Source organism: Microcaecilia unicolor, chromosome 4 (genome assembly GCF_901765095.1).
Source record: "Microcaecilia unicolor chromosome 4, aMicUni1.1, whole genome shotgun sequence".
NCBI classification, from domain to species: Eukaryota; Metazoa; Chordata; class Amphibia; order Gymnophiona; family Siphonopidae; genus Microcaecilia; species Microcaecilia unicolor.
Genome location: NC_044034.1, coordinates 168,370,893 through 168,398,679, shown reverse-complemented (window position 1 = coordinate 168,398,679; position 27,787 = coordinate 168,370,893). Strand labels below are relative to the sequence as shown.

At 42.9% G+C, this 27,787-nt stretch overlaps 1 protein-coding gene across 1 annotated transcript in view; it reads left to right on the top strand.

The window, feature by feature from the left end:
• MYBPC3 (myosin binding protein C, cardiac) overlaps window positions 1-27,787 on the top strand; it is a 98,617-nt gene that overhangs the window by 44,859 nt on the left and 25,971 nt on the right. Inside the window, exons 14-16 of the mRNA XM_030202438.1 lie at window positions 10,232-10,391; window positions 22,376-22,510; window positions 26,741-26,841. Coding sequence (XP_030058298.1) covers window positions 10,232-10,391; window positions 22,376-22,510; window positions 26,741-26,841 — 396 coding nt within the window. The remainder of the gene's footprint in view (window positions 1-10,231; window positions 10,392-22,375; window positions 22,511-26,740; window positions 26,842-27,787) is intronic.

Below are 27,787 nucleotides of genomic sequence, written 5' to 3'. Positions count from 1 at the left end.
CAAAACAAGAAGAACAAAGTCATCACAAAATCAATATGAAAAAAACAGGGTGGATGACTTAGAGTCAGGGTAATCCAAGGATGAAAGCCAAAAACTTTTAGTTGAAAATTTGTTCTTTATTAATGCACATAAGTCCACAATCATGTGGTCATAAAGTGCAAACATCCAATGATTGCAGAACAGGGTCTCAATTGGAGATCAGAGACTCAACATGGCTGTATTTCAGCAAAAATGTCAGCGTTAAGATTCATATATTCCAATTGAAAATCTCGATGTCACACGTTCATGAACTTCAATAGAGCAAATGAAGCAAATGCGCTGTTTGGTGGCTGTCCCTGTGCCAGGGAGCACACAATGTGTGGGTGATAACAATGCTGGGCCCTGCCTCCACCATGTTTAGTCTTCCTATTGAGACCACAGTTTTGCAATCATTGGATGTTTGCACTTTGAAATGTACTTCTAGTTGAACAAAATGTGCTTTATTAATGTCCACTACAAGTTTTTTGCACTCATCCTTTCTAGGTCATCCTCGCTGTTTTGTTATAGTAGTTTTTAAAAATGTGCATTCTGATCGTTTGGATTTTAGTTTCTATGTCTGTAGTATTGCTGTATGCAGAGTGTGATTTCATGAGGTTTCCAGTTCAGTGTTTTTGCTTTCATATCCCTATTACTGATCTGTGGTTCCTAGTTTCATATTGTTGAGGGTCTGTCTGTGTTTTGCATATGTGACCAAGGTGCGGTATTCTGCTAGCATGTATCTATGTAGAAATCTTGTTGCGGTCCTGTTTGTTCTGTTTTCTCATTGGGTGGTGTATTGATGTATTAGGGCCTACCCAGTGTAATATTTACAGCTGCCTTTTCATGCATAAGGTTGTTGCTCTTTGAATCCTGGGAGTTAGTGCTGTTATGGTACAGTAAGGATCTGAATGTGTGTTTGCACAAGTTTGTGCATAGTGTTTTGCAGTGGAGGGATTGTGTGTTGGCCTTACTGAGGTGACATCAACACTTTAATTTATTTTAATTTGTCATAACGTCAGACACAGTTCTAGAATATTTTGCAGGATCTGATGCTGATTTTTTCCATAGATGTGCATGTGGTTTAGTGTTGTTGGTAAGCGCTTGAAATAATTGAGTTTAAAATATGATATATCATTTATGATATATAAATCTATTTTTACATGCACATGAAGGCATTGCTTGTCAATAATCAGCAACCTTTCCTTAGGACTCAGTCTCTTTTCCACCATGACAAATTGTATACACCAAAGCACTGCAAGAAAACCCTCACTGCTAATCTTGAATCTCACTTATTAGGAGGTACTTTTCACACTTTGGAATAGACTACCCCTAGCATCTCTGCACACTGATCCAACATCTTCCCTCCTCTTTTTCTTACTCTTTATTCTGTGTGTTGTCAGACAATTATGGTTGTAGGGACCGCCCCTGGTACTATCCCTGACCCCACCCCTTTTAGCCTCCCCAGACAGGTGGGCCACTGACCGCCTATGCTGCTACCGACCTATCATTATCAACTATAACAACGGAAACTTTGAGCCTTCCCATAACTGCCAGCTGCTAGGGTCTTAGGGCTGGGAATAGGGAACTGAATATGCAGCTGATCCCCACCCTTTTAGGTTACAGGAAACATACAGTCAACAGCAGTGTGCTTGGTATGCAGGGCTGTGTGTGATGTATGGAGAAGTGGGGCATGGTGTTGCACAGAGAGAGAGAAGTTAGTGTAGACTGCGGAGGTGGGGCATGATGTACCTGGAATGTGAAGGTTTGGCAGCAAATTTAAAATGGAGAAATGGGGCACAGTATAACATGAGTGTGAGGGTAAGCTGCAGGGTGACAGAGAAGTAGAAGTGAGACAACTGGGCGTGTTGTAGCAGAGATGTATAGGACAGAGTGGTGAGCATAGTGGTACAGAATCTCAGTATAGGTTAGAATAACTTAGTAACTGGTGGTGTTGGGAGATCTGTCCCCATTTAGGGCTGAATGGTAATATAAAGGAGTGGAGGAGTGGCCTAATGGTTAGAGCACCAATCTTGATATCCAGAAGTGGCCGGTTCAAATCCCACTGCTACTCCTTGTGATCTTGGACAAATCACTTAACCCTCCGTTGCCTCTGGTACAAAATTAGATTGTGAGCCCTCCTAGGACAGAGAAATACCCAGTGTACCTGTAACTCACCTTGAGCTACTACTGAAAAAGGTGTGAGCAAAATACAAATAAATAAATAAAACTATGGTCAAATCAGTGCCAAATGATTTTGGTATAGGTGTAAGAATTACCTCTGAGATGAAGTCAGGGTAACAGCCAGTAATGAACTAATCAACACTGTCAGCCATGACACTAACCCTCCTGTTTACTAAGCCATACTTGTGGCTGCCATGCGCTAATACCAACACAGCCCATTCATTTTGAATGAGCTGCGTCGGCATTGCCATGTGGCTTAGTAAACAGTGAGGTATGTTTGCAGGAACTGTCTGCAATAAATAATATGGGCAATTATCCAGACCACAAGACTTCTTAAAGAGCATTTTCAATAAATTAGTAACAGTATCAAAAGAAATCATAGAAAAACAATCCCAGAATCTATCTCCAGGAAGATTAATGACCTTGACAGGTGCCATAAGGCAAAACTCAACGCAATCCCCTGAACTTAGATTAAAACTTTGTCTAATTCTATTTACTTTAATCTGAAATAAATTAGCTAAACTATCCGCAGATAGTTGTAAGCTCCGAGGAACAGAGACAATAGTATCTGTACACATTAGCTTGTTAAAAATCTTGAATAATTCTTTTTAAAGAGTTATCTGATTGCTGTATCTTCTGATCATAATAGTCAACTTTAGCCAGTGATAATGCATTCTTATATTTCCTAATATTAGAGCACCAAAGCGTGTAATGAGACTGGTCCTTGGACTTTCTCCATAATCTCTCAGCTCTTCTACAGGCTTTTCTCAGAAGATCCAGGGCCTCAGAGTTCCAGGGATTGCTGTTCTGCTGAATCGTTTTTTTTTCTTTAACTCTGATGGATCTGATAACGCTTTAGTTACCCCAAAATTCCAAACTGCCAGAAGAATTATCAAAAAATGATCACAATTTTCCCAAAATATAGAAAGCTCAAACCATGTAAGACTAACAATTGCATTATTATTAAGCAACTTTAATGATCATGGTAATTTAATTATCTCCACCCTTCCCCTGCCACACCTTTCCTACTTAATCTCAAACCCATGTCTTCAATTTACTCCAACCACACCTTTCCATCTTACCTCAGGACTGCATCCACAGTCCAATCACTGTTTTCATCTTGCACTAAACACATCTTTTCACCTTATCCTTACCAACTAGTCACCTTTATCTGATTGCAGTCACTCTTCTCCATCTTCTCCTCGATCAAATGTCTGTAGCATATCCAAACTGTGTCCCCCAATTTTACCCCATCACATGTCTCTGTGTTACCGTGGTCACATTTTTTCATCTTACCCCTCTCATTCTGATCTCAAGCGCACACCTCCACCACTTTTTTGTCTCTCTCTAGTCACTTAGCTCCATCTTGCTCTAGTAATGACACTTTATTTCACTACACACAATGCACTCTAGCATCTGTCAGTTACTCTTCTCTGAAATTTAACATTTTGTGGTATCGCAGTCCTATCTGTCCATCACAGTTCTCTGTCACCCTCACCCACCTATCAGCCTCTTTCCATCACTCGTGTCGTCCATGTTCATCTGTCACACCTTCCTCATGCCTCTGCACCTCAGAGCCTGACTCAATTGGTCTGCTCTTCTCCGCTCAATCTCAATCATATTTTACTGATATAGGGTGGAAGTGCAGTGTCCAGATGTGGAGACCCTTCAGATCCAAGTAAAGAGGACAGTCTGAGTAGCAGTAATAAAGTAAGTTCCTGGCTTATGCATTGCCTTTATATTACTGAAACTCATGTTGCAGCAACATCAAATTATGAATAATGTACAGAACCACAGAAACAAAAGTACACCACACAATTTCACTGCATCAACTATATACCGGCAAAGGTAGAAAAATGGTTTCCAACACATGCAGTCTATCTTAGGTTTCCTTATGGATACTCAGTCTGAATAGAGGTTTCTGATAAAAGCCCCTCTAGAGTTTTGCTCTCTCTAGGGGTCCTTCCCCAGAGCAGGGACAAAGCCAGCAGCCCATGTTTTGGAGGCCCTGAGGTGGACTGGGGAACTGAACATTCCTCTATGATCTCTCTCCTCTCCCCCCCCCCCCCCTACCATTAAAAATGTTACCTTTGCTGGTGGGGATTCCCAAGCCCACCAGCTGAAGAGCTCCACACCCCAAACCTCCCCTGGTTTGAAGATGTCAGTGGCATGCTTTCCAGCTGCCAACAGCACTCCTCACACATGCCCAGTTCATGCACACAAATTAAGTATGCACAAGGAGGGCCAGCGTCAGCAGCTAGAAAGCATGCCACTAACTTCCTCACACCATGGGAGGTTCAGGCTACAGACTTCATCAGAAGTCAGGGCTTCGGCATCCCCGCCAGCCATTAAGGGTACTGCAGTTTGGAGAGGCCAAGCCCAAAGTCAGGCAGCCCAGGCCTCCAAGGCCCCCCTGTGGCTACACCACAGCCCAGAGGGAAGTTTTTCTGTCCATTCTTTGAAAGTTTCTTCAGAGTTCCCTGAGCCTTTAGACACAATTTGGCTGATATTCAGCCCACAGGAGGCAGACTGGCTAAGTATGCTGAGGCCAGATATTCAATGAAGGCCATTTCTGGTGAATGGCATTGAATATCCAGGTTTATTGGCTGCCTTAAACTTACTGGCCAAGTTAATATTCAACGCTGGCCAGTTAAGTTTATTGTGGCCAAACATAGGACTGCTATTTAGGCAGTATGATTTGGGTGCTACACTTAGCCGGTGAAGTGCTGAACATTTGTGACTAGCCAATTATATTGCGCAGTATAGCCAGTTAGGCACTATCCCCTGGATTCTGTATAACGTGGGCAAAGTTGCACGCACAAATCCAATTGTATTCTGGATTTGTGCATGCAACTTAATTAGTTAACAAGTCAATCAGCACTGATAATTGCCAATTAACAAGCAGTTATTGACACTAATTGGCATTAATTATAATTTACAAGCACAACAGTCTATCCATATTTTATAACGTGATGTGTGTAAATTCTAAGTCACATAGTTGAAAAGGAGGCATGGCTATGAGCGTGGAATGGGTGGGTCGTGGGCGTTTCTAAAATCTATGCACGTTGTTATAGAATACACCCGGTCCGTGCCTTATTTAGGCATCAGCATTTACACCAAATTTTACTTGGTGTAATTGCCCGCGACTAAATTTAGCCACATGGACGGGTGCTCGACATATTCTATAAACCTCAGGGAAATTTAGGTGTAGTCTATAAAATATAGGCATGCTTTGCAGAATACTCCTAGGTGTTATTTTTTTCCATGCAAAATTTTCAGGTGCCATATATAGAATCTAGCCCTATGTGCTAAGCGTTAATGCTCAGCAAAGATAACTGGCTATCTCGAGCTAAATATTAGCGCTCATTGGGTTACATGCTATTTAACCAACCAGGAGCAGTTCCTGGTCAGTTAAATAGTGCTGAATGTCTTTTTCTGGTGTATACTTCCCCAGATAGGACTCTGCTACTGAGTTTCTTTATCCTTGTAGATCTCTGGGCAATCTTCTCTGGTCTCTTCCTGTTCCTCAGGCTTGATCTTTCAGCACTTCTCCTTTTCTCCTTGGAATGACCTGGGGTGGGTTGGTTCCCATTTCAGCTTCCACCTGTGGCAAGTGCAGCAGTTTTATAGGCTCTGTTACTGCAACCTCCAGATACAGTGGGTATGTCAGCCAGAGTCCCTCTGTCCTTTACAGTAGTGGTGCAATGGCTAGGGAAGCAGGAGCCAAAGACAAAGGAATGGAATTGTGCTGGGTTTTTATACCAGCATAGTTTCCCTACAAGATTTATCTTCGCCTACCATTGTCAATCCCTGGAAGGAGAGCCAGCACCTTGCTCCAGAAACTGTACGGTCAGGGCCGCTGAGGGGGGGGGGGGGGCAAAATTTCCCAGGCCCGACATCCAAGGGGGCCCCAGGCCTGGTGCAGGCAAACTTCTTCCTGCCTGCTTCCGGGACAATGTCTGTCTTCAAAAGAGGTTGGTCTCTCTCCTGCTCTTGCTGTATGCCCCCAGGACCAAGATGATTGTATTAACGCAATATTGCATTAATGCAATCATCCAGGTCCTGGGCGGCATGCGCAGAAAGGAGCAGAGGACAGTAGCAGTCAGTAAGGGGGTGGGCGGTGGCAGTCCAAGTGTGGGGGGCAGTGAGGCAGTGAGGCAGTGACGGCGGTGGCCCGAGTGAGGGGGGTACAGTGGTCTGGTCCTGCACCGGGCCCGGCTGGGTCTCTCGGTGGCTCTGTGTAGGGTTATTATAAGTAAAAGTCCAATAAGGTAGAGCTACTAGAGGCCTCTGAAATTCTTACGGGCCTCTATATACAACATCCAACACAGAGAAGAAAACAAATGCACTCACACATACTATACACAGAAACACACACACACACACAATAGAAGTACATATACATACCGCACAATGAACTACACAAAAATAAACATACAACCTACCAGAAAGAGAAGTCCAGATCACAAAAAATTAACACATCTACACACTACACCACACAGAAATAAACACGTACAGGTAACCACACATTCTCTGTCATGATTAATAGCTCTGTGTATTAAGTATTTATCCCATATATGTTTGTGTTTATTGAATACATTCTATACCATCCTTCAGTGAGATATCACAGTGGTTTACAACAATGCTCCAAAAACCATTCTCCTTGCCAACACTGTTCCCTCCCATCACCATATTTGGCTTGATGCTCTTAGACAAACTTGATTTAGTGTTATCACCCCTACATTCTAAAACAATCTTCCTCTTTTTCCTTAGGACAGAGCCCTCTTTCCAGACTTTCAAAAAGAAATCCTTAAGTCTCATTTTTAATGCAGGCTTTTCCTTAATTTCAGTTTACATAATTTGGGCCCTAAACTTTTAGCCGACAGCTGTTTTTTCCATCCTGTCTTTTCCCTTTTTGGAATAGATTGTAATCTTATTTTCCTGTTGTATTTTCCTTCCATGTCTTTTGTCTTGTTTTGTCTTTTTCTTTTGCTTCCCCCCCCTCCCCCATTTTATTTGTTGTATTGTAAACCAGTGTTTTCCAAGTCTGTCCTGGAATACTCCCCTGCCAGTCAAGTTTTCAGGATATCCACACAATAAATATGCATGAAACAGATTTACATACAATGGAAGCAGTGTATGCAAATGAATCACATACATATTCATTGTGGATATCCTGAAAACCTGACTTGCAGGGGTGTATTCCAGGACCAACTTGAGAAACACTGTTTTAAACCACTTAGATCTCCTGTTATGACTTTGCAGTATATGAAAATAAATTGATCTCTACTTTGACCTTGACATACATTTTATTAAAAGGTGGCTGAGTCCTATTTTATAAAATAGGCTTCCAGAAGGAGCCCCAGGTGTGCATGTACCCTATAAGGGCAGTTCTATAACTGGGTGCCTGCATTTACTCATCCCTTGCCCACGTAACATAGTAGATGACGGCAGAAAAAGACCTGCACGGTCCATCTAGTCTGGCCAACAATTTAAACTCATATGTGCTACTTTATGTGTACACCTGACCTTGATTTGTTTCTGCCATTTTCAGGGCACAGACCGTAGAAGTCTGCCCAGAACAAGGCCCACCTCCCAACCACCAGCCCCGCCTCCCCCCACCGGCTCTGCCACCCAAACTCGGGCTAAGCTTCTGAGGATCCATTCCTTCTGAACAGGATTCCTTTATGTTTATCCCACGCATTTTTTAATTCCGTTACCGTTTTCATCTCCACCACCTCCCACAGGAGGGCATTCCAAGTATCCACCACTCTCGTCCGTGAAAAAATACTTCCTGACATTTTTCTTGAGTCTGCCCCCCTTCAATCTCATTTCATGTCCTTTCGTTTTACCACCTTCCCATCTCCAGAAAAGGTTCATTTGCAGATTTATACCTTTCAAATATTTGAACGTCTGTATCATATCACCCCTGTTTCTCCTCTCCTCCAGGATATACATGTTCAGGTGTGCAAGTCTCTCCACATACGTCTTGTAACACAAATCCATACCATTTTCGTAGCTTTTCTTTGCACCGCTTCAATTCTTTTACATCCTTAGCAAGATACGGCCTCCAAAACTGAACACAATACTCCAGATGTGGCCTCACCAACGACTTGTACAGGGGCATCAAAATCTCTTTTCTTCTGCTGGTCACACCTCTCTCTATACATCCTAGCAACCTTCTAGCTACGGCCATCGCTTGTCACACTGTTTCGTCGCCTTCAGATACTATACTAGCACAGTTGTGGGTAAACATACACTACATGCCTAAGTGCTTGCAGGGTGCATGTAAGTGGCATAGCACATAAATGCAAGGGAGGGATACGCATGGGCAGAGCATATCAGGGTAATGGGCAGGACCAGTGGCGCTACTAGCTTGTTTGCCGCCCAGGACAGGTTGCCGTTCCCCCCCCCCCCCCCCCCAGTGTGTCACCACCCTGAGGTGCATCATCTGACCTTTCCTTGTTTTCTCCAAGCTAAAAGGTGCGCAGAACAGGTGCGCAGCTGTCGGTTCTGTCGGTTCTGTCGGTCCTCTGCCCCGCAACAAGAAGTAATGTTAGAGGGGGACAGGCGAATCGGCAGAGCTGACAGCCGTGCACCTGCTCGCAACACCCCTTTGCTGCCTGCGCCCTGGGGCAGACTGCCCCCACCACCCCACCCTTGGTTCGCTACTGGGCAGGGCTCCCAGTTCCTGCCATATTTAGGCACCCATAGTTACACCAGCTCTATGACGGCACATAAATGTAATGATGCCAATACCAGGTTCACTAGTATTTTAGAACAGAGTCTGGGTGCCCAGGCGCTATTATAGATTAGGCTCTCACCGCTCACATTGAGGCACTAAATGAAGGCGCCCACATACAAATTGTCCCCCTATGTTTTGTAATCACATTCATACTTTGTAAAACTAACCTTGATCCATCTAGGCTACGACCTCTAGAAACACCATATTCATAGTTTTGCATGAGCCAGTTTTCACATGAAAAGAATGCTTTAGACCTGGAAAACGCTTTGCAAAGGTGACCCCCATAGAGGGCAGTTTTCAGGGTTTTTAATCAGCTAGTGATTTACTTGGGTAGATTGCTCTCATTTTCCCAGATAAAAGTACCCACAGGTAATCCATAACCCTCTGCTTTTAAACCCAGACCACATTCATCATGAATGCATATACACACAGACTATCCTGCATCACGGACATACACATACACAGATAGCCTCCATCATGGAGCCATACATATAGGCAGTGGAATGGGGTGGGCCACTGGGATCATGGTTTGTTCATCATTTTGCCCCCACACAGCATCAGGTAACTAAAAGGTGTTCTGTGCCCTTGCGCTCACAGATCACTTGCACCAACAGACACATGCATACACAGATTGCCTACATCACTTGCAATTAGGCACACTTGGTAAAAGACACAGACCACATATGCACACACACATATAAACACCATTTCAAAAACAGTAATATTTTTCTACCTCTTCACTGCTTGCTTATTTCCCAGTGCACTCCTGCCTTTGCTAGGACTGTAAAAAAAAATAAGAGCAGACTCACTTGATAAAATAAAACAGATTTGCTCCTGCTGGTTTTATGTTAAGCCCCTGATGCAGGGCCTTGAAAGGGCGAAACATGGCCATAGCTGGGTGGTTAGAAGAAAGTGAGTGTTTGTTTTATATTTATCTACATATAATAAATTCTGTTTATTTTATCACAGGAGTCTGCTCTTCTTTTTTGCTGCCTGGATCTTACGGACCACTTGCCTGTGTGTTTTTGGGACCTTCTTTGCTAGGACTGATCCAGCAAAACCCCTGTAGTCCTTCGCCTACTTCTGGCCTGCCCTCTTCTTTCCTTTTTTCTGTTCTCCATGTACTAGGTTTCTACAAGAGAAGACAGATTATAGAGCAGGAAGCAGCTCAAGGTGGCAGCAGTTTAGCACAGGAATGCTAGAGACTTGTTTCTCTTGTTTGATAGACTTCAGAGTCGAGCTATAGCTAGCACCATTTCCATTTCATCTCTGTGTTACTGTACTTAGGTGATCTCAGAGCTAGAAGGAAGAGTTCGCGTGGAAACATTCAAAGACCACTGTGTCTTCATCATTGAAGGAGCTGAGAAGCAAGACGAAGGCACATACACTGTAGTGGTGCAGAACCCAGCAGGAGAAGACACAGGCAGATATCACTGTCAAAGTCATTGTAAGGGGGACAGGCGATTTTAATGTAAGATAGGTTGGTCATCCATCTTCAATTTAATTAAGTGAACTAAGCATTATAGGAATGCTTCTCTGGCTTTCTGAAAAAATCATACATGCATGCAGAGTAAAGTGGAGCAGGAGGTCAGTTCTTCCTGGATGTTTGGGATGGGAGCTCCCCAGGCTTCTTCGGTGTCCCTTAGTAATTTAATAAACCTTTTCTTGAGTACATTTTGGGAGGGATTGACAGGAGTTAGGCATATTGTTTTATTCTTATGCAGATTATATTGTTAACCTGGTTCCCTGTCAAGTTCTTTGGACCATAACTTTGATTTGCTGTATTCAGTAGATAGTATGAACCACTTGATGCTGAACCCATGTAAGATGAATTTTGCTTTGGAATGCACAAAAAGATAAAATTTTATCTAGTGTTAATCCATAAGTTATGTGTGTGAGATTCATCTTGCTGAGTGTTGAAAAATCAGAGAGGGGGGGTCACACTTGATTCTGCTTAAACATGGAAATCCATGTTGATATACAGTGAAGAAAATATTTTACAAAACTTTGGCTTATTAGACAAATTAAAGACTTGTTAAGTATGGATGATACTACCACTTTGGGCTATTGTAACATTTGCCCCCAAATTCATAATGGTGCTCAAAATTGTGTATGCAAATTTGTGCATGTGCCCAATTTGTACACACAGTTTAATCGAGTAATGAAGCCAATTAGCACCAATAATTGGGTGATAATAATTATTGCAGCTAGATGGCAATAATTTGAATTTACATAAATGTCTTGCTATTCTGTAAAGATGCAAACACACATTTTTCAGCACTCAGCTGAAAGGGGTGTGGCCATTAGAGGGACATGGGTGGGTCGGGGTGGTCACTTAAGATGTTCACAGTATTAGAGAATATGGGAGATCCATGCCTAATTTGGGCATGAGGATTTACACCAGGTTTCAGTTGGTATAAATCTTCACACCCAAAATTGAAGGATGGGAGGAGGGAGAGGTGGTGGGAGAGTTTCTCTTTGGGGGGGAGGGTTATTCTTATAAATGAGTGCTTTTGTTATGTCTTGTTTGCAGTCATGTACACTGTTGTACCTTTTGCTGTTTAGTGTTGTCTTGGATTTTTGTCATCACTCAGTAAAAAATTGCTTTAACTATAAAGGATGCCCAACTCAGAGTGTCATTTATAGAACAGTGCTCAGCACCCATTTTTTTCAGTGCCCAAATTTGGGTGCCATTTGCTGAATCTAGTCCTTGATGTCTGAGTTTACCAAAGAAAGTGCTAAAGAGACTTGGGGTTTTACAAAAGTTGTGTTTTAAGGGAATGCAGCTGGGAGACGGCCACATCATTTTTAATTCAACTACATTAATTGTCAACTGAAGCTTGTATTTTGTTTAAGGCAAAGCTTTAACATGTTTCCATTACATGTGTGCATTAGATCAACAAGGACTGCACAGTTAAATAAATTAATATTTCCTCCTTCTAGCAGCTATCATTTTAAGAAAACATCAGATAGAATAGCCTTCTGGAAAATAAAAGAATGGAATGATCTCCCTTCTCTGATCAGGCAGGAAACTACTTATATGATTTTGGGGATTTTAGTAAATGCATATTTATTTCAAAAAATTGTATTGAATACGGTTTAGCCTATTTCAATTAAAGTTTTTAAATTCTTTATGGAAGGATTATCAATGCTTACTTTTGGCAGTTCTATGTCATTTTGGCAGGATTAATTTAACTTTTATATTTTTTGTTTTACTTTATATTGCATTTGTATGACTTGTAATATGGAATTTATTTATTCTGTGATCCATCTTGAGCTTGATGTCTAAAGGAGGCGGAATAGACATGATGATCAAATTAAATTAAGCGAAATCCCTGTGCAATCGATGCATCAGACTCACACGTCACTTGATGAGAAAGATGTATCATGTATAATTATCAGATCCAGGACTATAGTGATCTTTTCTCTCTACAGCTATGATTTGTCACAACTGTCTTCTCTGTATATGTTGGTTCCAGATGTTCCTGATCCTCCAGAGGCTCCTGTGATCCTGAACATAGGAGAAGATTACTGCACTGTACAGTGGGGAGCCACCAAAATATGATGGAGGCCAAAAAATTCTGGGTGACAGTCATTGAAAATACTTTTGTGAGTTTTTGATACTAAGATGCATCCTACCCCATCTACATCAAAGGAACAGAGCCCATCCACATGAAAAAAAATAGACTCCAATACTACTCCATCCTATATCAAAGAGACAACTCTCATCCACATAAACTTCAGTATATACTCCATGCTGCCCTGCCCATATCAAGACTCTTTCCATCCATCCCATCATATCAAAGAGACTGACTCTGCCTTTCTGTACTGTCATTAGAAAGACTCCCATCCTGCCTTATGTATATCAAGGAAAGAGACACCATTCTTGCCTATTGGTGATCTAATCTCTGTAAGTGAGAATCTGTAACTTATTCCACTCTATCCTTATCAGAGACCAACCACAGCATGGTGCCTCTTTCACATCTGGAAGGTAGAAGTTATCCATCCCATCCCTATCAGAGAAACAACAGCCACCCCTCCCATATCTACATGAAGAGAAACAAATTCCAGACCCATCCCATCTACTTAGAAATCTATCCCCATTCATACCAGAGAAAACAAATTATATTCTATCACAAACAGATGAATGTGTCCATTTCTGTTCTCCAAAAATAGATTCAATCTCACTACTCTCATCTCAGACATCATCCTATCATATGAGCAAGACAATCCTTCCATTCCAAGCAAGTGTAATCCCATCAGTCGGAGAGGGACAGGTCAAATTCTTCTCTCGATCCCATCAAAGACAGGACTCCATCCTGTTCTGTCCATGTCTGATAAACAAGTCACATCCCCATTAGAGAGACACGTTCCCATATTCTCTTCATCAGAAACAAAACTGCATCCTGCTTAATCAACATCAAGGAACTGGGCTTGATCCTATACTATCTACACCAAAGAGCTAGATCTCATTCCAGCTAATCCAACAGATGAAATCTCACTTTTAAGCTCATGGGGTCAAGATGTTTGATGGTTGTGCTTGTAGCCTGATAGAAGAACCTGGGACTTACCAAAGAGACAAAGCTCTGTCTTTGGGGGTACCCTCAAGTTTATCTTTATATTGTCAGTACTGTGCTAATTTCATTCAATCAATTCACTCCTGGTGTCTTCCAGTGACCTTTGTTGACCTTTCCATATGCAGGTTACATCATGGAGAGAAAGAAAAAGAAGAGCTATAGATGGATGGCGCCTCAACTTTGATCTCCTAACTGAGCTCTCTTACAGAGGCAAAGCGAATGATTGAAGGAGTGGTTTATGAGATTGAGAGTTTATGCTGTGAATGCCATTGGCATGTCTCGACCCAGTCAGCCTTCATTGCCTTTCGTGCCAATCGGTGAGTTTCAGGATGGGCTCGTTCATTACACAATTACCAACATTCCAAACTATTCCACACTCTTATCGACAGAGCAACCATGACTCAGATGAAGATCTAGAAGGGTAATAGAGCACCTGAGGAAAAATGGTACATCATTATATGGCCAATAAATGTCCCCTAGGAGAGCACCATTACCTCCTAGTTAAGTTAAAAAAAGATCCACCTTCCTCTACCACCTAACAAATGCGTCTATCTAACAAATGTCTTCTTTTTACAATAGAAACAAATATTTTTTAAATGCATTATGCATCTTCACTCAGTTCTCAGTTCAGTAAACTAATTATTTTCTGACCCTAAATATAGTGAACAAATTAATTCCCTGGTTGAACTGCTCCCTAGAGCAGTGTTTTCACATGCTGGTCCTGAAGAACCCTCTTGCCAGTCAGGTTTTCAAGATATCCCACATGAATATGCATGAAAAGATATTTGCATACAATGGAGGCCATATAGGCAAATCAATCTCATACATATTCATTGTGGATATCCTGAAAACCCAGGACCAACTTGGGAAACACTGCCTACGAGTATAATCATGTTAACCACTGCCAATTTCTTTCTCCTCTGGAATATATCCAGAAAGCTTTAATGCCTAGATCATGTTTCACTGACCTAATGAAGGGAACATAAATCTCGAAAGCTAGGCACAAATTTAATTCAGTCTGGATTGCTGACAGTATAATATAATCCAATAATATTTCTGCTTAGAATGAGTATTAATATTTATTGCACAGAAGAGCATTCCAGCATATGCACCTATGGGTGTGCATTAAAACTTTGTACACATTTTCTGTGTGCAGCTTACTTGCATATTCTTTGGCCATGGAACTGGGAAGCAAAATTATGTTTTATATTTGCTTTAGGAACTGCACTGAGCTTTAGCACATGGCTTTAATGCAAGGTTACCCTCATCGGTCCCATTATGTATGACACCTGTTAAGGGATTCACTGATAAATTTGTACAATGTAATTAAATTCCCTTTGATTGCCTTTTTTTTTCTAATGTATATAACCATAGTCTGGACACCAGTCCTTGTGCCCCTTTGTTAATCTGAGGGTCATTCTTTGTAACCTGCAAACATTTGGATGATTTTCTGAGATGAAATTAGAATGTGGTAGGTTTAAAACAAATCAGAGAAAGTTTTTTCTTTACTCAGCGCGTGGTTAGACTCTGGAACTCATTGCCGGAGAAGGTAGTGACGGCAGCTGGCCTTGCTGAATTTAAAGGGGGTCTGGACAGATTCCTGAAGGAAAAAATCCATTGATTTGGGGGTTTTGCCAGGGTTCTTGGGGCCTGGATTGGGCCGCTGTCAGAGACAGAGTGCTGGGGCTTGATGGACATTTGGTCTTTTCCCAGCATGGCGTGCTTATGTACTTATGTACCTTATATGGTGCCAAAACTGAATTCCTACATAAAATATAGCCTGAGAAAGACCTGATAACATTCAAGAATGATATCATTATCCCTTGCTTTTTGTCCCCTAAATCAAAATCCTGATAACTTACCGGATCATATGTGCCCGATAGGTTTCTGAATGTGATGTTTCTGATTATGGAGAAAATTGAAATCTTGTGGGGCTGAGCCCACTTAGTTGATGTAACATAAGATAGTCCTGAAAGGAGGAATAGGAGATTTTCAAATCATTCATAGTCAATTGTAACTGCAAGTCTAGTGCAGGGGTTTGGGATACGCACAGGCCAGTGCCCCTCCGAGTGCTGTTCTGTGTCCAGCAATCAGATCATTTTCGGTCCCTGGCAGGGCGTGTGCTGTGAATGATCAGCAGCAGAGTGTCTAAGCATCTCAGGTGTAGACAGCATGACCAACCTAGGCAGCTCAGGTACCCACAGGGCTGAAGGATTCACTACCAGAAGTCAACGAGATGACCCGCAAAAGAATATAGAGGGTCTCACAATGTTCAGGGCTTTGGAAATGGAGCAAAGAAGCAAAATGCACCAGAGGAGAAGAAGCAGAAAACTAACAGTTCAAATGCTTTATGTTTAATAATTTTTATTGAGAGTAAACCAAAAACACACATCCAAACTGTCAAACTTTTCATCTAATAATCCCAGCAAACATGGTCAACACCCAAAATTAGTCATGTAATTGGCAAACCCCCCTCCCTCCCCCATAACTACAACTGCACACTCCGCTTATTCAGTAGTCTGCTATGGGCTACAGGTTGCAAAGTAGCCAAAAACTGCTCCAGATCCTCTGGAATCACTCCCTTACACAGATAAATGTCTTGAACCCCCAAGTGCTCCACTGAAAGCAAAGAGATCATATTGACTCTCCAAGTCGCCCAAATGGGGGCCATGGCTTCTCTCCAATAAAGTAGAATGGCCCGCTTCACCATCAGGTCCAAATGACATTACCCTCTGAGGCCTTGTGGGAGGAATCTAGAAAGTCTGGATGCTGCAAACAACAAAGAAGGATGCTGTGGAATAGTAAGGGCCCCACTGCACTGAGACATTGCACAGCACCTGACTCCAAAATTGAATAAGCAGACAAGTCCAGAACATGTGTTCAAGAGCTGCAGGAATATGGTTACATTTGGAACAGATGCCAGTCATATTAAAGGCTGCTTTGTGTGCCCGGACCAGTGAGATGCACAGGCGGAGAGCAAAGCAGTACTGCAGATCCCAAAGAGATGCACTGCTTAGTCTCTGTTGAGTGCTCTGAACACTGACTTGCAGCTGAGCTCCAGAAAGCTCAAACGATAAGTCCTCCGACCATCACCTGGCCAGATGGGTCATAGTCGAGCTTTTCCAAGGAGGTACTGGAGGTATTTATGATGGAAAGCCAAGGGAACTCGATTCTGAGAGCCCAGTGTCAAAGCCTTTATAACAGTCTCTTGTACAATCTCCATAAATCCTCCATGGCAAACTTCAGACATAATGACAAGCTGGAATATGCAAAGCACTCAGCATTAGGCAGAGAATAGGATAACTGCAAGTCCGCAAATGGTTTAACCTTCCTCTCTTCCATTAAAATGTTGGTATAAATATTTGATCCCAACAGCTTCCCAACAAGCAAAGCGCAGTGGAGTAGTCTCAAACAGGGGCATAGCCAGACACCCAATTTGGGTGGAGCCTGGGTCCAAGATAGGTGGGCAGAATTCCACCCTGTCCCACGAGTGATTTCATCTCTCCCGCTCTCTCTCTGCATGTGATATGGTCTCTCAAACATCCCCCCTTCCCTGCATACCTTTTAAATAACAGATTTTCACCGGCAGCTAACAGCAACTAATACACACTGCTCATGTTGACTCCACAGCCTTCTCTCTGATGCAACTTCCTGTTTCCATATAGGCAGGAATACATCAAAGGGAAGGCTGTGGGGCTGGTGTGAACAGTATGTATCAGTCGCTGCTCGCTGCAAGCCAAGATCTTCTATTTACAAGGTATGCAGGAGGGACAGTTGTTGGGAGTTTTCGGCTGGTGGAGCTTGGGGATCCCTGCCAGCCACATCATAGGTGTGTTGCTACTGAGTGGGCCTGAGCTCAAAGTGGGTGGGCCTGGGCCCACCCAGGCCCACCCTTGGCTATGCCACTGGTCTCAAATGCTTTATATAAAGAGAGAGAGAGAGCAAAAAGGGGGAAAAAGAAAAGCAGTAAAAATGTGACTTGAAACAGGATTTTCACTGTTGCTTGGCTTATTTTTAAATGAAACAGTTTTATTAGCTGGTTTAAACCTCCATTACCCAGTATATAATGAACTTAAATACAAAAGCACCTTTGCATCAACTTTCTCCTACTCTAGTGCTCATCTCTGGAATGAACTGCCTAAACTGGTGAAACTTACTACTGATCACCCTACTTTCAAAAAGCACCTCAAGACCTTTCTATTTGGCAAAGCGTATGCCTCACTCCTGCCAGGCATCTCTACCTTCTGATCTGTCTTACCCCGGTGTCACATTACTCACCGCTGCTGTTTCTCTTTTACTTTACCTCACTTTGCCTTTTTCCCCATTATACTTCTAGGACATTAATTGTTTGACCCCTGACATGCTGTGTTTTTATGTAGATTGTTGCAAGCCACATTGGACCTGCCCATGGGTGGAAAATTGTGGGATATAAATGCTGTAAATAAATAAACTACATTAATGTGGGAATTGAAATAGCTGTAATAATATTATCCGTCTGGTCTCATCGGCTGTGTTACATGGTTAGTTCTGATAAAATTATTTGTTTGGTTTCATTGGATGTGTTTTGTGGTTGACTGTGATAATATCATTAGTCTGCTCTCATTGGCTGTGTTGTGTGATTAGGTGTGATAATTTCACCAGTCTGCTCTCATTGGCTGTGTTGTGTGGTTAGTTCTGATAATATCCATAATCTGATTTCATTGCAAGTTTCCGTTTCCAGATTTATTTTATACTTGATTGATCACCCTCGAGAAACCTTTCAGAGCGGTTGGATGTGTTGAGTGGTTAGTTGTGATAACATCATTAGTCTGCTCTCATTGGCTGTGTTGTGTGGTTAGTTCTGGTAGTATCAGTAATCTGATTTCATTGGATGTTTTGTGTTTAGTTGTGATAATATCACCAGTCTGCTCTCATTGGTTGTATGTGTTTAGTTGTGATAATATTACCAGTCTGTTCTCTTTGGTTGTGTTGTGTGGTTAGTTCTGGTAGTATTACAGTCTAGTCTCACTGGCTGTGTTATTCTACCCATCTCTCCTTATCCTAACAGTCTACAGAGTCTGGGCTCACATTAACTAAATGATGACCATGGCAAAAGTTACTTTTAGCACCGTGATCTTGTGCTTGCAGACTTGCACAATGACTCTAGTCTAGTGGGCAGCATGAAGCTGGATATCTATTTACTTACTTACTTACTTACTTACTTACTTACTTACTTACTTAAAAGTCTTGCTATGCCAAAAGGGCTATTTCTGGTTTCTATGCAGTTTACAATAATCTACTAAAGTAAAGCTTGGCTAAGGCAAAGCCCAGGAAAGATGATAGGTAATGGAAATAGACATAGAAAGGGAGGGGAAATTCAGAAGAGATAGCAGTGAAAAGTGTAGCCGTGAAGAAATTTTGGGACTCTTTATTGGACTTTAGGCAATGCTTGAGTGAATAGGATGAGTTTGAGTGTAATCTTGAATCTGAGCTAGGAGGCTTTGAGGCGAAGTTGGAATGAGAGCATTCCAAAGTTTAGGACCCACATAGCTGATGGCAGAGGCACAGTTGATATTAAGTCAGATGACTGATGGTGGTGGAAGCGCAAGTTGTCCTGTGTTGGTACGGGGGCAGGAGTGGGGGGGGGGGTGAACAAACAGATCATGTAATCAGGAGCGAGGAGAGATGGCCCTTGAATACTAAGATTAAGATTTTAAATTGAATGTGTGAGGAAAGTGGTAGCCAGTGTTCAGAGCAAAGAAGCAGGGTAATTAGTCCAAAGGTTTGGATTTACAAAGCAAGCGAACAGCGGTAGACTGAATGAGTTTGAGTCATTTAAGAGAGTAGAGCAGCAGGCCTACATAAAGTGAGTTGCAATAGTTGAGGTGGGGAATTACTTAGACTGAGAAGAAGGGAACAAATGGCAGAAGAAGAGAGGATGGATCTGACAGCACAAATATGGTGAAGAACAAAAGGGAATGCGAAGAATAGAGCCAATCTGAAGTTTGAAGGTGAGATGGCTGTCAAAGATTACATAAAGAATTTTGATAGAGTCTCTAACAGATAGAGGATGGCTCTCAATGAGAGGGGAATGTAGTAACTGCATAGGGATTTGGGAAGTGAATAGCCTCATATTTACTTGTGTTAAGGAACAGGAGATGATCACATAGCCAGGTAGAAACTTACATGAGATCAGAGAGGTCTGAGTGATCAGAACTAAAATGGTAAAGAATCTGAATGTCTGCATAGCAGAATGGTATGCAGTTGTTGGATTGGATTAGTGTAAGAAGTGGGGCAAGAAAGATATTGATGAGACTGGGTGCCAAAATTAAACCTTGTGGAACCCGTGATTGCAGAAGAAAGATAGAAGAGAATGTCAGTGAGTCAGCTGATTTCTGTTAGAGAGATAATTATGACACCATTTAAAAACTGTACCAGTGATGCCAATAATGTGTGTAACCATTTGAGAAGGAGATTGTGATCTGCAAGATCAAATGCTGAAGGAAGGTCCAGGGAAACCACCACTACCACTACAAGGTGTATTAATCCAGAGCAGTCCTGATTATGTCATGGATAACCAGTAGCATTTCTATACTATGGCCCTTCCTGAAACCTGCTGGGTAAGGGTGAAGGAGAATGGATTTTTCAAGAAAGATGGAGAGCTTGCCTATCCCTTGTGAGGGCCCTGCACGTAAAGACATATGTACATAAGTAATGCCACACTGGGAAAAGACCAAGGGTCCATCGAGCCCAGCATCCTATCCACGACAGCGGCCAATCCAGGCCAAGGGCACCTGGCAAGCTTCCCAAATGTACAAACATTCTATACATGTTATTCCTGGGATTTTGGATTTTTCCCAAGTCCATTTAGTAGCGGTTTATGGACTTGTCCTTTAGGAAACCGTCTAACCCCTTTTTAAACTCAGCCAAGCTAACCGCCTTCACCATGCTCTCCGGCAACGAATTCCAGAGTTTAATTACTCGTTGGGTGAAGAAACATTTTCTCCGATTTGTTTTAAATTTACTACACTGTAGTTTCATCGCATGCCCCCTAGTCCTAGTATTTTTGGAAAGCGTGAACAGACGCTTCACATCCACCTGTTCCACTCCACTCATTATTTTATATACCTCTATCATGTCTCCCCTCAGCCGTCTCTTCGCCAAGCTGAAAAGCCCTAGCTTCCTTAGTCTTTCTTCATAGGGAAGTCGTCTCATCCCCGCTATCATTTTAGTCGCCCTTCGCTGCACCTTTTCCAGTTCCACTATATCTTTCTTGAGATGCGGCGACCAGAATTGAACACAATACTCAAGGTGTGGTCGCACCATGGAGCGATATAACGGCATTATAACATCCTCACACCTGTTTTCCATACCTTTCCTAATAATACCCAACATTCTATTCGCTTTCCGAGCCACAGCAGCACACTGAGCAGAAGGTTTCAGTGTATTATCGACGACAACACCCAGATCCCTTTCTTGGTCTGTAACTCCTAACATGGAACCTTGTATGATGTACTATAATTCGGGTTCTTTTTTCCCACATGCATCACCTTGCAATTGTTCACATTAAATGTCATCTGCCATCTAGCCGCCCAGTCTCCCAGTCTCGTAAGGTCCTTCTGTAATTTTTCACAATCCTGTCGCGAGTTAACGACTTTGAATAACTTTGTGTCATCAGCAAATTTAATTACCTCGCTAGTTACTCCCATCTCTAAGTTATTTATAAATATTAAAAAGCAGCGGTCCTAGCACAGACCCCTGAGGAACCCCACTAACTACCCTTCTCCATTGTGAATACTGCCCATTTAACCCCACTCTCTGTTTCCTATCCTTCAACCAGTTTTTAATCCACAATAGGACTTTTCCTCTTATCCCATGACCCTCCAATTTCCTCTGTAGCCTTTCATGTGGTACCTTGTCAAACGCCTTTTGAAAATCCAGATACACAATATCAACCGGTTCCCCTTTGTCCACATGTTTGTTTACTCCTTCAAAGAATTGAAGTAAATTGGTCAGGCAAGATTTCCCCACCCAAAAGCCGTGCTGACTCGGTCTCAGTAATCCATGTACTCGGATGTGCTCTGTAATTTTGTTTTTTAATAGCCTCAACCATTTTCCCCCACTGACGTCAGACTCACCGGTCTATAATTTCCCAGATCTCCCCTGGAACCTTTTTAAAAATGGGTGTTACATTGGCCACCCTCCAATCTTCCGGTACCACGCTCGATTTTAAGGATAAATTGCATATCACTAGCAGTAGCTCCGCAAGCTCATTTTTCAGTTCTATCAGTACTCTAGGATGAATACCATCCGGTCCAGGAGATTTGCTACTCTTCAGTTTGCTGAAGTGCCCCATTACGTCCTCCAGGTTTACCGTGAAGTCAATAAGTTTCTCCGACTCGTCCGACTAAGATGTGCTCATAGAAAAGAAGGAAGGACAAGAAGTAGGATTACATGAAACTCTGAATGATCAGATACTTTCATTGTGATATGCTCACTTTACACCTCAGATCAGTTTTCAGACTATCCACAATGAATAGTTTTTATTTATTTATTTATTTAACACATTTATAGCCCACATTTTCCCACTAGTTGTAGGCTCAATGTGGCTTACACAAAACCGTAGGGCAGGTTTTAGATGAGTCTGCACATGTTTGGTCAAATAGCCAGTTTAATTTAGAGTGGGGCTTTTGAGGTTCAGCTTTATATCTGCTAGGGTTGCAGGAACCCTTCCTAACTCTCAGCTGTTTCTTTCACCCTACCCTTGCTGATGTGATCATTGTTCATGCTGTCAGCCCTGCTCTGCTGCTAACCCCTGACTGTATTTGTGATTGCTTTGGCCTGCTGAAGGTACTAATGTATATCACTTGTTTAGCTCCACCAAGTGAACCAACTAACCTGACTGTGGAAGATATTTCTGACACCAGCATCACCCTGAAGTGGAGACCCCCAGAACGCATTGGAGCTGTGGGGCTGGATGGCTATAGCGTGGAGTACTGTAAGGAGGGATGTGAGTACAAGTTCTCAATGTGTGTGTCTCTTTCTCAGACTCACCTGTAGAAACACACAAATCAAAACCACAAAAAATATTGCTCACACAGACCTCCTCCTTCTTCAATACAGAAAGGCATCCCAAGCATCCGCCCAGGGCTGGTGCAAGAATATGAGATGCTCTAAGCAACTTTTCAGCCATGCGCAACCTCATGTAATTTTCAAGCCTTTTGCTTCCTTCTCCCCCTGCAATTTTGATCATTAAACTCAATGATGACCATCCCAATGCTACCCCTCCTAGAGTGATCCTGTAAATATATATTAAACTTTGTCCTCATTAAGACAGTGGTCCATTGCTGGAATTGCAACCCAGGGCCTCAACAGAGTACTTATTTCTGCTCAGTCCTCTCTCCACTTTACTCTCAGTATACACATTCTTCTCCAGCATAGCAGGTTTTCTCTGAGGAGAAGAATTTTGCCTTCAAGATCCTGGCTTAGAAGACCCTCAACAGAATAACTCAAAGATGGATATTAATTGCTTCAACTCTGTTTACCAGGGGTGGCCTAAGGCAGTCTGCCGCTGAGGCAGGATGAGATGGCACCCCTCCCCCCCTGGCATCGCACTCCCCCCCCCCCCAAGTCCAATATCTTTCCACACTCTCTCTCTGCCAACTCCTCCCCATTCTGGTCACAGTCTGGCATCTCCCCCCCCCTTCCATCCTTCCTTCCTTCCTCAATCCCCCTCCCCAAGCCTACCATCTTTTTTTTTGCTGTTGTTTTCAAAAGGCATCAGCAGTGATCCCCTTAAACTGTCCTGCCGCTGGCACCAGCATCTCCTCTGTACTGTGGCCCACCTCCAAGGAAACAGGAAATTATGTCGGAGAGGTGGCCCACAGTACAGAGGAAACATCCTTGCCGGTGGCAGAGCAGTGTATGGGGATTGCTGCCAACGATGACGTTTGAAAAACAAAAAAGAATGTAGGCTGGGGAGAGGAGTTGAGGAAGGAAAGGGGAACAATGCCGCTCCATAAAGACTGCCGTCTGAGGCCCCCACCTCAGTTGGCCACTGCTCTTTACTGAACTTATGTGCAAAACAAGTACTAGGCTTTGAGGTAGTATTCTGTCTTGAATAAGCACTATAATATTGCACACTCTTCCTCTGCCTGTGTGTGGGATCCTTCTTGAGTGACATTCTGTCTTTTGGGGGTAACAAAGGTTCTTGAGCACCTATCCCCTTCTGAGTCAAACATGTGGATGTCAGTTTTGAAAAAATGTCCAAGTCAGAATTGGGACATTTAGCTCATTCTGTCCAAAAAACATTCATCTTAGACCCATTTTCTTCAACTTTAATGATTTTAATATATAGTCTTTCCAGTAGATTCAAGTTAGATGACCTAAGAGCCTCTTTTACAAAGCCACGCTACTGATTCTCAGTGCAACAAATGAGAGGAAGCCCATTCAGTTCCTATGGGCTTCCTCTCATTTGCAGCATGGGAATCGCTAGTGCGGCTTTGTAAAAGAAGCCCTAAGTGTCCTGTTAGGATGATAAATTCACAATGTTGTAGCAATGATGGGAGAAACCAGATTATTTAGCACCTTAAACACCAATAATAAGATTTTGAATATAATTCGTTGTTCTATCGGAAACCAATTAAATTCTTTCAGTACAGGTCTGATGTTGCAATACCGTGAAAAACCTAAGACAATTCTTGCTGCAGTGTTTTGAACTATTTGTAAAACTTTCAACACATTTTTATTCAGTCCCACCAATCATAGGAGCGAACTTTTCAAAATGATTGGGAGTGCTGAAATTTTATTTATTTATTTATTTGTTACGGGCAGTGTGTTTCCCTCCCCCCCACCCCACCGTACCTTAAAATCCTGTCTGCTGCAGTCTTCACCTGGGCAGTGGCAGCGCCACTCGTAGGCTGCCTGCAACCTGCACCAGGACTTCTTCCCTGAACAGTCCGCCCCTCAGTCCCCCTGTACTGTGCAAATAAAGAGATGCAAATTTCAAAAACTGACATTTTTCAATCACTATACTATAGGTTAACAAATACAAATAAAAAAAAAAAAATGGAAATATGATAATATCATTTTATTGGACTAAATACATTTTTCAATTAGCTTTCAAAGGCCAAAACTTCTTTCCTTAGGTCAGGATAGTATTCTGTTCTGACATGAGAAAGGAGGGTGGTCTCCAAACATTAGTCAAAAATGTATTAAAATTAGTCCAATAAAGAGATCACCTTACTTCCATTTTCTGTATTTATTAACACAGCTACCACACTACTTTATCCTAAACTAAAATAAAATTAATTTTTTCCTACCTTGTGGTCTGGCCGTTTACTGTTTCTATTTGTGTTGGTCCCAGTCTCTTGTTTCTTCTTTTCAATCAACTCTCTCTCTCCCCCTTTCCATCAGCGTCTACCCTCTCTCTCTCTCCCCTTTCCATCCAGCATCTGCCTCCTCTCTTCCCCCTTTCCATCCAGCATCTATTTTCTCCATCCATGTGTAGTGTTTTCCCTTTCCCTCATCTCCGTCAGTATGCATCTCCTTCCACTTTCTTCACTCCCTTCCATCCATATGCATCTCCTTCCTCTCTCTTCCCTCTCCTCCATCCATGTCCACCATTTTCCTCTCTCTCCTCCCCTCTATCCATGTTCATCTCACTTCCTCTCTTCCCTCCCCTCCATCCATGTCCACCATTTCTCCTCTCTTCCCTCCATCCATGTACATCTCCTCCTGTCTTCCCTCCCCTCCATCAATGTCCACCATTTCTCCTCTCCCCTCCATGTGCATCTACTTCCTCTGTCTTTCCTTCACTCCATGTCCAGCATTTCTCCTCTCTCCCCTCCCCTCCATCCATGTGCATGTCCTTCCTGTCTTCCCTCTCCTCCATCCAGCATTTCTCCTGCCCTCCCCTGCATCCATGTACAGCAACTCTCCTCTCTCCCCTGCCCTCCCCTCCATCCATTCATGTCCAGCAACTCTCCTCTCTCCCCTGCCTTCTCCCCATCCATATCCAGCAATTCTCCTCTCTCCCCTGCTCTCCCCTCCATGTCTAGCAATTTCTCCTCTCTCCCCCTCCCTCTCATCCATGTCCAGCGATTCTCCTCTGCCCTCTCCTCCCATCCATGTCCAGTGATTTCTCCTCTCTCCCATGCCCTCCCCTCCATGTCCAGTGACGCCCCAAACCCCACATGCCCCCCGAGTTCCAGTTCCACCCCCCAGCCCAACACCCTACCTGCCATCTTCTCCCTGAACAGCCCTCCTTGCCTTCCTGCCGCCCAGCCAGCGCTTAAAACTCATTTTACCTGAAGAAGTCGTGTCAGCAGTGAAAGCAGAGCAAGCTCGCCTTCACCTTCCCCTTCCCTCTCAGCGTCCCGCCCTCATTTCCTGTTTCTGCAAGGGCGGGACGCTGAGAGGGAAGGGGAAGGCTGAAGGTGAGCCTGCTCTGCTCTGCTTCTTTCACTGCCATCACGACTTCTTCAGGTAAAATGAGTTTTAAGTGCTGGCTGGATGGCAGGAAGGCAAGGAGGGCTGTTGATGGAGAGAGGGCGGGTAAGTCGGGCTGGGGACGTTGGAACGGGAACTTTGGATGTGCCGTTGGATGACTGATGGGTTTCAAATATTGGGGGTGCTCGAGCACCCACAGTACCCATGAAGTTGGCGCCTATGCCACCAATAAACCATTACAGTAGTCGAAGCATGGCATTTTACCACACCTTGAACAACCAACCTAATATTGGAGAGCATAATCTTCCGATCACTTCAGCTTGAAAAATACTTTCCTTACCATTTTAGTAACTTGTGGTTTCATAGATAGAGAAGAATCAAAAAATAACCCGTAAATTCCAGATTGTATTAATAGTAGGAAACAGTTAAGCCCTTTAACACAAAATATCCAGATACATCTTCACACTGATGACTAGTCAATAAAAGTATTTGGTTTTTTTGTAATGCTGAGTTTTAAGTGACTTCTGTGTAGCCATTGATTCACTGCATTCAAGTAAAGTCTTAGCATTTGAAACGCATCCTCTACTGATTTATCAATTTCAATCAGAAATTGAATATCATCTATGTACAATATAATTTCAGACCTAGACAATTCAACAATCTGCTGAGTGGTAATAAAAATATATGAAACATCCTTCCAGGAATAACTCTTGCACTGCTACAGGCACCTCAGAGACCATTCCTCCTGAACAACATCTATTTATTTCCAATGATCTGTTGTTTTGTGCAGCCTCTGAGTGGGTTCCAGCTCTGCAAGAACTGACAGATCGCACCTCAGTACAGATCCGTGACCTGAACACAGGTGAAAAGTTGAATTTCCGCATCCGAGCTGTGAACGCAGCAGGAAGCAGTGAACCACACTACTCAAAGAAGCCATAACAATTCGTGAAATAATACGTGAGTGCTTCACTTCTCTACCATAACACTTCATCCTTTCTACGCTGCTGGCTGAGAGATCCTATACTGCTCCCTCTGTCCAGTCACTATCCAAAGAGATCCTACATCTCTGATCCTATCCAGTCACTGAGAGGAATCCTACACTGCCATCCCAGTCAGGCCACTCACAAGAGATCTCATACCTATAATCCTACCTACGATTGCTGACAGTCATGTTTAGAGAAATTGCACACCTCTCCCCTAACTGGTCACTAACAAGTGATTCCACATTTTTTCGCCGGACCAAGTGCTTTTATGAGAGCAATTCCATGCTTCTCTCTCTCTGTTCCTCGTTTGTTAAATTCTATTTCCATGCACACAACTGTGTCACTAATGAGAGTGATTCCACTCTTCTGATCATGTTGCAGAGAAGCACATGGAACTGCATGAATTCACAGATCTCACTCTGTGCTGCAGTGTAGTATGTGGAACTGCATGAATTCATACATCTCCCTCCATGTGGCAGTGTAGCACATGGAACAGCATAAATTCACATGTCTTGGTCCCTACTGCAGTGTAGTTTTTGGAGCTGCATGAATTCATACGTCTCACTCCTGCTGCAGTACAGGACATGAGTTGAAGGGATTCATAAGTTTTCTGCTTTTTCTTAGAACATCCTAAGATCTGGCTGCCTCGTTACTTGAGACAGAAGTTAGTAAAGAGAGTAGGGGACAGTGAACATTATTCCATTCCAGGTACATGATCCAGTCTTGTTTTTCCTCTGCCTGCAAGTGAATCCTACACTGCATGCTCCTGCATATTCACGAGTGCATTGTGTGTTCTAGAATGTATGTTTCTGGGTGTGTTGCACACTGTGATGCTAATTTTAGAAACTATTTTC